Source organism: Chenopodium album, chromosome 26 (assembly GCF_948465745.1).
Source record: "Chenopodium album chromosome 26, dcCheAlbu1.1, whole genome shotgun sequence".
Classification (NCBI taxonomy): Eukaryota; Viridiplantae; Streptophyta; class Magnoliopsida; order Caryophyllales; family Amaranthaceae; genus Chenopodium; species Chenopodium album.
In genome coordinates this window covers 16,080,666-16,091,778 of record NC_137859.1, presented here as the reverse complement: position 1 = coordinate 16,091,778, position 11,113 = coordinate 16,080,666, and the positions used below count along the sequence as shown (strand labels likewise).

Below are 11,113 nucleotides of genomic sequence, written 5' to 3'. Positions count from 1 at the left end.
TCATTATCTCATTACCAACATACCAAGGACTAGGTCTATAACGCCGAGCCTCAAACCAAGAACAAAATAATCATCTCAACCTTTTTGATCTCATACATCGATCAAATAATCATAAACTTGATAATAAATAGTATCTCAATAATGGCACGAGTTCCCAAATTACATGACAATTCGATCGCAATATCTCAATTCTAAAAAAAATACTAATAACCCAAATATAATCAAATTTTAACCCAATATAATATTAGTAACCCTAAAACCTCAAGAACAATACTACTTAAAACGACAATATTAAAACCCTAGAAATAACACAATCAATCAATGTGACATTTAAATCATGCAATACCACACACTAACCATATACATATAAATCATGATCATATATAATTCACAAATAATAAAATTTACATATAACAATACGAAGTACAATCAATACTAACAATTTATAATCAAACAAAATCAAGAAATAAGATTCGTGTGATTACGAGACAAAAGTATATAAATTAAGCATACGACTCCAAAGAATTGATATAGTGATTACCTAGGGAGACGATAAACCAAATTTCATGATAGAAAAATAGCAATAAGCCACATGCTGCTCATCAAACCAAATAGAAAGCAAGACGACGGTATTACATTCATAGCATATGCGTGAAAGGCTTTAATGAGATTGGTCTTTTGAAATTTGGTTCACAATTGCATACGGATAATATAGTCAATGGGTGGAAATAAGATCAAAGCTATAAATTGGTTGATGATGTAAGTATCAAGGGTAGGTGAAAATTGATCAAAAGCAAACAAAGAGCCACAAACAGGCGCACGAACGGCCATTATAAAATATATAATTAGGGTTTTAAGATAGTTTATATAGGACAAAATAGATAAAGTCCTATTTAAGCATAGTTAGAGCTATTATACTCGTAATATAAATTTTATCTAAGCAAAACTTAGTTTAGCTATAAAATATATTAAATAAAATAATGAAATATTCGGGTATTACAAATACTACCCAATACCACAATATAAACTTTTTTTTTTCTTTTCCCTTTTTTTTCCTTTCCTCTTCATCTTTTTCCCCCTTTAAACCCTTCCCCACCTCCATGGATTGCTCCCATTGCCGGCCAAAACTCCGGCCACCACACCTTCACCTCCGACAGCAAGAAACCCACCCCACTAGCTACTACCTTTTTCGAAATCCAAAAACACGCAACTACCGTCGTTAAAAATCACTGGTAATCACCCAAGTAAACATAACCCAAAAACGAGAGACACAAACTTATGGCTCTAGCCATTAAAAACGATGTGTTCGATGCTGGAGATCGTTGATTTCGGTCAAATTTGACGACGGTGAATGTTTGTCGGTGCTCAATTATTAATAATTTCTATACAGTTATTATTAGTCTGTATACTGTTATTCTTAGTTTGTATACTGTTATTCTTAATTTATATACTGTTATTGAGTGGAGAGAGACTATATTTTTACAACATGGGTAATACGTGAAATTACATTTTTGCCCCGAGTATAGGCCCAACGAGCCCATACCTAGTAGTGGTCTATCACTACTCGAGAAATGGGTGGGAGGAGTGAGAATGAGGAGAAATAATTCTCCTCACTAGTGTTAGTGCTCTTTACATAATTAATAAAGATTCTCTTAGATTGTAAATTGTCTGGATTTCAAGTGGAAATGACTTTCAGGTATGGAGAGTAGATAACAGTTTTCTGCCCAACTTAATCAACCAGAGGACACCATTCAGCTTAGAAGAGTGAAAAAAATTGGTATATCAACAGATTCAGCCGTGTTGTTCACACATCTCAAAAATTTCAATAGACCACTATCAGCTGCTTTTCATGTATTTTAGAATACAGCAAATCCAAGGTAATTCAATATGCTTTCTATCAATATAAAAAAAAAAAAAATTATTACAATTCAATATGCTGTCAAAAGAATTACAAGCTACCTGTATTATGACTTCTTATGTACTTCCCTTCTAAACTCCATGCTAAATATGATACCCGCTCCAGCATTTCTTCGCTTCTGTTACGCATAAATGCATAATAATGTTCTATTCCTGGTTTTCACATGAAGTATAGAACTTGTCAACCCCATCTACACGCACAGGCATATCACAGATGTAACTGAATCGTGAACTCTTGATCAGCAGAGGTCTGGCTTTTGATGGTCATCCCAAACTGTATAAATTTACAAACCACCTAAACAAATCACCCGACAGCACCAGCAAGTTTATGACAGACCCCAAAACAAAGTAAACCTCCAGCTGAAGAAGTATCAAACAGCCAAAAGTAGGGATGATAAGAGATGCATCACTCGACCGCATATGCAACAGGCCAACAGCATTCCAGTTAGTATGAAGTAGGGAAGACTTCTTTACAAAATAATGTGTGTATTTGCCAGGTAAATATAAGATATTCAAGATTCCAAGAGTCTGAAATCTGAACATTAATTCCTCAACCATGCTTAAATCAGGGAGGCATTCACCTACGAAGCCTCAGCTTCTACTGCGGAATTCTTAGAGCGAAGTAATTGCTGCTTGAGAAATACTGCATACAGAAGTTCATTCCATGTATCCGGAACACCAGGCAAGCACCAATGACTACAATCTTGCCGATGAATGGGAGCTGGTTTTGGCCCCAGATAGTAAAGTGATGAATGGCCATCTCTTCTCTGTAACGTCATGTAAGTCACATTCAACAACTTTACTTTGGTCGCATGAGATCTGTTTACATAATCTGACAGTGCATCATTAAAAATATTATAATGGCCCCAATATTGAGGCTTGTAAGGAGCTGTCAAGTCGGGCATTGTTTCCAAATGACAAGTACCACCAGTTTTCCAGTCCCCGCCACTGTAAGAGATTTGTCTCATTAGTATCATTCTTTATTGGTTGTAAAAAGCTTTTACATACAATACACTCTAAAGTATACTTTAAGACTATAGTTTTGACAAGAAATTTACTACAAAGTATCACCAAACTCAATTTAACAGAAAATAACAAAATGAATGAGTAAGAGAACTTTTAAATGCAACGCTTAACATAGAATTAATACCAGGATAATGACAAATTAGGGCCCAACAAATACACAAGCAACATGAAGCAGAAGAAATAAATGAAACTAAAATTCAAGTGCTAGGTTTACAAGGATCAAATATACAGCAACGTAAACCATAGAACTTGGTTTTAAATATCAAAATTTATTTCTAGGTTTGGAGAAAGGAAGTAAAACGCTATAATGCCAAACTGGAAGGTACTAATTGACTCATGGTATGACATAAGAATCAAGGAAACCACATTCAAATGCAATATATGAGCAAATTATATAAGCGCTTGTACAGGTACTTAATGAAAGTGCAGGTAATGATGCAAGTGATTACTAGTTTCCTTGTCGCCTAAGAAGGTGACTCTGCTATCACTAGCTAAGATATAAATGATTAAAATTAAATAAAAAACAATTTACACTACTATAAGAAATAGCCAATCTCACATATACACAAACATACAAATAAGAAAAAACAATGAGTAATCTAGAAAATTTTAAGGTTTTATCAAGTATCTCAGAGAAGCTAGGCTAAACTTGATCAGTAAGGAGCTTTTCCAGGACATGGCCCTTGACAATGACATTTAATCAATCTAAGCACATAATAGTCATCTTATGTTGTTTGTAAACTAGGCTTCATTGCAGTAAGTGTCCACTTACCCCCTTATGCATGTGTATTCTGTCACTAAATTACAGGATTAAAAAATAGAGTTTCTAATCGACTAATGCTCCCTGTGCCTTATTTCACTTTTATTTATTTCTCTATTCACTTTTAACCAATCAAACATCACTAATTTTTTTAAAAAAAATCTTTAATCAACCAAACCCCACTATCTTATGTTTATATTCACCTTTAATCAACCAAATTCCGCTATTTTTTTAGGAAAATTTTATTTTAATAATCCCAACTTTGGTTAATTTACTTTGAATAATCTCATCTTTCGATTATTCTGGATTACTAGAATAATCCCAAGTCATTAACATGTTACCTGGACACGCATGTCAACACGTGATTGGTCCAAAAAATTAAAAAAAAATGACTACAATCACATGTTTTCGGGGTTGGGGAAAGGAGGGGGTCGTTTCCGATGGTTAGGGGCTGCGGCGGTGAAGGGGAGGCCACTAGCATTGGTGGTTGGTGGTTTTTTTTTTTTGGGGACCAATCACATGTTGAAGCGTGACAAACACATATTTAAAATAAATAAATAAATAAATAAAATAAAATAAAATAAAAAATTAACCCTTTCATCAGGTTCCCGGTTTTAGAGACTGAAGAAAGAAACTGCACCCTTTAGATGAGATTATTGAAGTAAATTGACCAAAGTTGGGATCATTAAACTGATTTTTTTCTTTTTTTATTCACCTTCTGAAAACATGTGCAATAAGCAAATGCAGCTTTTACATGAGGATTGAGGGTGTCACTACCTACGTTACTTGGACATGGGTATGTGTCTAAGTGTCCGACTCAGATTTTTTTTTTAAAATATACATAATTTTGAACTGATATAAAGCGCTTAAGTGTCCTTCCCATGTCCGAGTGTCGAGGGTCCAACACGAGTACTTGAGGTAAAATGAAGAGTCCGAATTGACTCTTATTCTATGTCTGAATACTTTGGCTTAACTGATATCCTATAACTATTTAGGGCAAGGAAGCAAACATTTGAACCTCTCAAACCCCTCTCAAAGTGTTTCAATGATTACTACAATGCACAGAGTGAAAAAGGAAAATATTTATTCCTATTTGATTTGATCACCTCTACACACTACTTTGCAATGCAATTTGATTGGAAGGATTCAATTCTTTCATCTATTCTTTTACTCACTTCAACCAAGTCCTTAGTCTACGGCCTCTTTGCTGACTTCTTTTAATAACAATAATTGGTAATTGACATGCTAATCATGCAACATTCATAAAATCTAACCCGTTGCGAGCTCCAAAAAAAATTTTTTTTTTAAAAAAAGTAGAAATTCCATTTGGCTACACTTATGAGGCTATGATAAATTGATAAATTTTATTTCTGTTTAGAGGACAACTTGGCCTCTTTTTATTTTAACTCGAAATTAATATTTTTTTTTCTTAAAAAAATAAAACTAATATTAACAACCTCTCTTCTAATAGTTAGCAATTAATATGAATAACACCTTTCTATTTTTAGTCAACCAACAAAGCCTCTTTTTAGAACATTAGTTAAAGCAGAGATCGATGAGAAGTATTCTAATACACAGCAACTACCATTCCTACCCCTTTTGCTCTTTCCCCTGCTCCCTCACTTTCTTTTTCTCCAGAGATATAATTTCCCACACAAATACAGAGAAACTTCCCTAAATTCCACCCCAATATAAATATCTCTATAGATATACTACAAAAGTCTGGGATTCGAGTATTTCACAGCTAAAATTTGGAGGAGCATGTCTCACATGAGATCATATATGATGCCAGAAATTGCAGAGGGATAGGTTGGTCTGCAATAGTTAGCATTTAATTTCTGGTATCCATCTTTATAAAACTGACATACCAGCTATATTAGGTTGACCATGAAACCCTGAGCTTCCATGGAGTATTATTTTGTCAGCCATTATCAGAACTAATTTGTACTCGTTGACCTATTTCTGAACTGAACTTTTAATTTCGCTTTTTTGAAAATAAAATTGACAAAAACCTATATTATTGCAAGAAGAATTCAGAATAGTATAGTCCATAAAAGCAATGCATCTCTTCTCCAGCATGATAATATTTTTATCTAATTATATATCCTTTCATTCTTGGCATATTATTAATGTCCTAAGCATGCTTATTGTATTTAAAGGCTAGCTCAAGCTGGAATCCAACTTACAAAGCTTTCCCAAATACACAAAAAGATCAGAGATATAGTGGTTAGATGCCATCCATATAATTTGACAAAATTTACATACTCTACTATGACGATAAAAAATTTGTATAATATGAATGAAGAGATGAAAACAGAAGTTCATAATATATTAAAAGATGCGACCCAATGGCAAGAAAGTTAAAAATAAGGAACGTAACATACCCTGATGCTTCTAAAGAGATTCTAGGCTTGGGTAAGGTTAGGGACCAGGGGTAATTTAATGTTTAAACTTCTTTGGCCCCTAAAGACAAGTAAATTCACACACATTATTGTTTCTCCATGTTTTCACTTACTAGCTCACATTGTCTACAGTGATTAATACAAAACTGTTTTAAACATGTACCCCAAGAGAAGCTGCAGTTTGACAAATCTATCAATCCCTCCCAAAATTAAACAAATATATTAATTACTCCTAAACATGATATAAGTTATTCGACATCAACCTCTCCAAAACATCACATTAATTATTTAAAATGAAGTGAAAAGGAACAAGATATAAGCAATATCAAACCTGAAGTGCACGGGAGCATAGGATCGAAAGAAGACACTTGTCTTGTTAATGTCTACTTGACTATCTATCCATCCAAAAAGAGTGTCTACTGACCGTCTAAAAGCAGTTTCAACAGTCATATTCATCTTTACAGTATTTCCTTCTTCGAAGTAACAACCGCTGAAGAGTAATGAAACAGATTTTAGCAGGTTATAAAGCGAACAGCAGAACAGTACACATAGAAAGCATCTAAATAAGATAATAACAGTCACAAACAAGGATAACAAAAGAACCTAATCCTAAGAACTCAAATCCCTCCAAAAGTAATATAGGGCCTGGGAAAGGAGATGTGGCCAATTGTAAGGGGTCAAGGCAGGGAGAAAAGAAGAAATCTAAGGGCATGAATTTTGTTAAAATACAAATATACAATCAGTTGCTTTGCATGGATCAAAACACTGGAATAACAATAATGTCAATATATTAGATTTCATAAACCTGCGAAACAATAATGTTAAAACTCAAATTTTAAATGGTACAAAATTACAAATTAATCACAAATCTGTCAGACTAGATATTTACACAGGTTGCTTTGAGGCGAGGGAGGAACCAAAACCTACTACATCTTCACACACTCATTCATCAGACCTACTCAGACCTATGAAAGTCATGGTCTCATGGATGCTAAAACCGCTCAACATCCAGGGTACACAATCAAGAGATTAAACAACTGCCTAGTAACCAAACTTACAAGAGCAAAAACAGTCTGGCAATTAAACCAAAGTAATTACCTAAGAAAATTGCATGGATGAGACAACCTAAATATCCAACATCAAGTAGGATTTTAATAGTGAAATAACTCATTAAGGGCTGAGTCATGAGAGTTATCGTTTGTTCTTTTCATAAGTAGCAAATTGATAGTAACAGAATACAAATAGCAATTCATTAAAAAATCCAATACGCTATCCCAAGTCAGTCTGAAATCTTTAGTTGCTCCCTATGAGCTATTTGAAAGAGAGATCACTAGCATTGACTCAGTCAAACAAGGAAACAGATGTAATTACCTCCTAATCGTTTTGTCATAAGTCCACCAATGTCCAGCATTTAAAATCAACACATCAGCATCTTTCCATTTGCCAGAGCTCCAGTCCAGCTTATCCACTTTCAAAGTGTACTTCACATTAGGTGGTGAACCAGCTGGAGGCCTGCCTTGCACGACTAAGAATGGAGCTCTATAGTATTCAATAGTGCAATTATAATCCCGAAACATAAATACCAAAGCTCCCATGTGCTTCGTTATTGGGTTTCCATGTATTTCATAGATTGAAGACTTATTAGCTACTACAGAAGAGAGCATACACATGAGAGATTCCCATTGATTTCTTCCGATTGAGTCACCAACAAATGCAAGCCTCTTGTTCCTAAGTTTTTCTAACATCAATTTCGCATCAAATCTGTAATGCACCAACCAACAAAAGGCATGACATGTCAAAATTATTATACATTCAACAGCATTCATAATACAACAGCAGGCAGATAGCTAGAAACTTCAGTCCTTATAATATACTTCTTGATCATTTATGTTATCAATATAAACAAATACGAAGTACCAAATAACACCTACAAATACGGAAGAAAAACACCCTAATTACTCTTCATTATTATTTTAATCTCAAAGGGAAGCACATAGGACACAACCGACAGATTTGAAGCATATTCTATTATTCTGTACATCCTGCAAAGAGTTGACCCTCTGTACTTAGTAGTATATTCAAGTCTTCAACATCAAATTATAATCATGCCAACATAACAACCATCAAGGCCATAAACTGATACACCCCATTATACAATATGATCACTAAGAACAAATTCATAAAAACAAAAAAATGGAAGTTTGGCAAAATGAACTATATAATAACACAACCCTTGCCATTTTTAGCAAATATGGAATTTTACCAATAAGTAATAATAATGCCAGCTATGAAGAACAATGCACATTATTACATTAATATAATAAACATAAAACACTGATGTATGATTATTTACATACAAAGAAAGTTAGAGAGCCACAATACCAGTAATTCAGACGGGATTCGATCCCGAGACTTTAACAACTAAACTAACTGACATCGAATTGCATAATATAAAGAAAATATGTGAAATCATAACAAAAAAATTTACCTGGGCATATTGCATTTGTTGGGTTGCCATCTCCATTTAGTATAGAAATTATCAGGTCTGCCATTTTCAGAACACTTAAAACCTCCATCAACAAACAAACAATCTGTGGAATTGTAAAGAGGATAACTCTCATCCCAAACCCATTTTCCATCAAAATAATCACAATCTTTATCACTACTTTTCTCAACAAATCCAAAATCCCCATTACTACTGAGATTATACCCATACCACCACGTGACTGCAGCACGTGATCTAAGCCCATTTCCACCATTTCCAATACTATTATCAAAGTAAAACATTGAACAAAATAAACACAAAGTTAACACCAAAAACCCCAGAATTGTTAATGAAAGTTCTAGTGGGTTTAACCTGTTAAATTTCTTGAAGAAATCAAGCTGATTCATAGCTCTTCCTTAATTTTTGTGCAAAATTATGAGTATAAAAAACAAAAACTTGCAAATTTTTGTAAAGGGTATATTATACCAATATTGGGTATCACTAAAATATCGTAGAAAATTTCAAATTTTTGAATCCATGACTAATTTTCAGTTAAAAAAATAAAATTTTTATAATAGGTATAAAATTTATTAAAATGGGTGTTTAAAAAGTGAAAATTGAAGCTTTTTGTAAGTTATTAAATGCTCCAACGAAGCAAAAATTAAAGCAGACAAAATGGGTGTTAAAAGAAGTAATGATAAAATGGACAAGAGTCCAAAAGTTTTGAGGAGAGAGAAAAGAGGAGGCAATGCATTCAAAGCATTACCGAAGTGATGAATATAATGTGATGAAAGAAGGATTAATTATTTAATTAATTGATTTAATTAAAATAAAAAAATAGAAGTCGTGGTCTTGACGGTGAGAGAAGTTTGGGAAGTGGGGACAGCTTGGAAGTAGGGAAGAGATGAAGAAAATAATTTAATATTATTACGGCTGATTATGACATGATTAATAATAAAATGAAATGAAGTTTCCTACAATAATCATATTCATAATAATCTCTTGTCAAAAAAAATGTTAATAATAATCTTTTTTGATATAAAATATATGTCCAAGGACAAATGAATCGTGTTTAATATTCCTTCAAAAAAAAAAAAAAAATCGTGTTTGATATATTAGGATATCTTTTTAGATTTCTAGATTTTCTATAATCAATTTTGTACAATTTTATAAGTTTTGGAAATAATTTTTTTCTAATTGTTTTTCTTGTCTCCACATTCTTTTTTTTTTTTTTTTGAAACAATTGTCTCCACATTCTTGATTAAGGTGGACTTTTATTAAGTTATTGTGAAACGGATTAATGTTAGTATGTTACCCTAAAAGTATTTAAAACTACCTTTATATATACAAAAGTTAGTGTATGGGATACTCATGTTGAGCTATTCCCACTCCTAGCTCCACCTGGGAGGTGCGTGCTGACAACCATCAAAACACAACAAGAACTCAATAGCTCATTAAGGTTGGTGCCACAGGCTGGCTAGTACGGTTTTGGCTCAGAGGAGTTAGAACACTTATAAATAGTACGCCGAGTATAACGAGAGGGGGTTAAACACTTTGAGTTTATCACTTACTCTCTCTAAAAAGTACTTGATTTCTCTCTCTGAACACTAGCTAACTTAAGCTTCAGCAGGGGTTGCTCGAGCCACCTCCGACGAAGTGACGTGTGTTGCTTGTGTAGGAATTTTAGTCGAACTTAGCCAATCCCCAGCTCGAACCACTAGTACAACACTTGGAACAATAGACGCTAAAAGGGAGGGGCCATAATCACCTGTACTAAGTTTGCCATTTGAGCAGGGGCTGGTTGATCTTCCACCATAACGGACGAGGAAGAAGTACAAGACTACAAACCCCAACCTTTAAAGTAATTGAAAACAACCAATCAATGTCGAAAGTTGCGTATCTATAGAGATCCGGCGAAAAACCAAAATCAACCATCACCTAGAAGTTGAATCCTATTAGATCCCTACCTGGATGTCATGACAACGTTGGTGGTAGGTTAGGGGAATCCGAGAGGATCTGAATTTTCTTCCCAATATAGAATGTCGGCAACAGGCCGGCCCGAATAACGAGCCAATCACCTCATCAGTTGTGGCGGCTGCGTAGTCAACTAAGAAGCCAATTGTGCTAGTCCTCACCCCAGAACAACAAGAGCTGATCCAGCACAGAAAAAAGGTGAAGGACCTTAAGGCTCGAAACCTTAGCCATTAATAACGGAAAGACAAAGACAGAGATGAGAACGTGGCTTAGGGATGGCAATAGAGCAGGTCAGACGCGGATGATGGTACCTCCATACCTATACCCGTTTAAAAATCTTATACCCCATCCTCACCCCACCCGCCGCCCGTGGCGGGTACAATATCCACATCCATACCCGCCCCGCCGGGTACAAGATAGGATCCATCCCTACCCCACCACCCACTTGGATATCAATACCCACTGCCATAATGTTGTATTGTAGTATTGTATGACATTAGTGACAATTACATCAAATTAAGTAAAAAAATTTGGGACTCGAACTGTTTG

General features: G+C 34.4%; 1 protein-coding gene across 1 annotated transcript; it reads right to left on the bottom strand.

Moving 5' to 3' along the window:
* Positions 1–1,595: 1,595 nt before the first annotated feature.
* Positions 1,596–9,344, bottom strand: LOC145617606 (protein trichome birefringence-like 10). The gene is made up of 4 exons (XM_081672324.1): positions 8,594–9,344; positions 7,477–7,866; positions 6,437–6,595; positions 1,596–2,865 (listed from the first exon to the last, which is right to left on the bottom strand). The coding sequence occupies exons 1-4, from the start codon at positions 8,995–8,997 to the stop codon at positions 2,499–2,501; spliced, it is 1,320 nt and encodes a 439-aa protein (XP_081528450.1). The 5' UTR covers positions 8,998–9,344; the 3' UTR covers positions 1,596–2,498.
* Positions 9,345–11,113: the final 1,769 nt, after the last annotated feature.

Coding starts and splice junctions, on each gene's coding strand:
- LOC145617606 (XM_081672324.1), bottom strand. CDS start 8,997: ATGAATCAGCTTGATTTCTTCAAGAAATTTAACAGGTTAAACCCACTA. Junction 7,867..8,593: donor AACAAATGCAATATGCCCAG/GTAAATTTTTTT, acceptor GGTGCATTACAG/ATTTGATGCGAAATTGATGT. Junction 6,596..7,476: donor TATGACAAAACGATTAGGAG/GTAATTACATCT, acceptor ATTACTCTTCAG/CGGTTGTTACTTCGAAGAAG.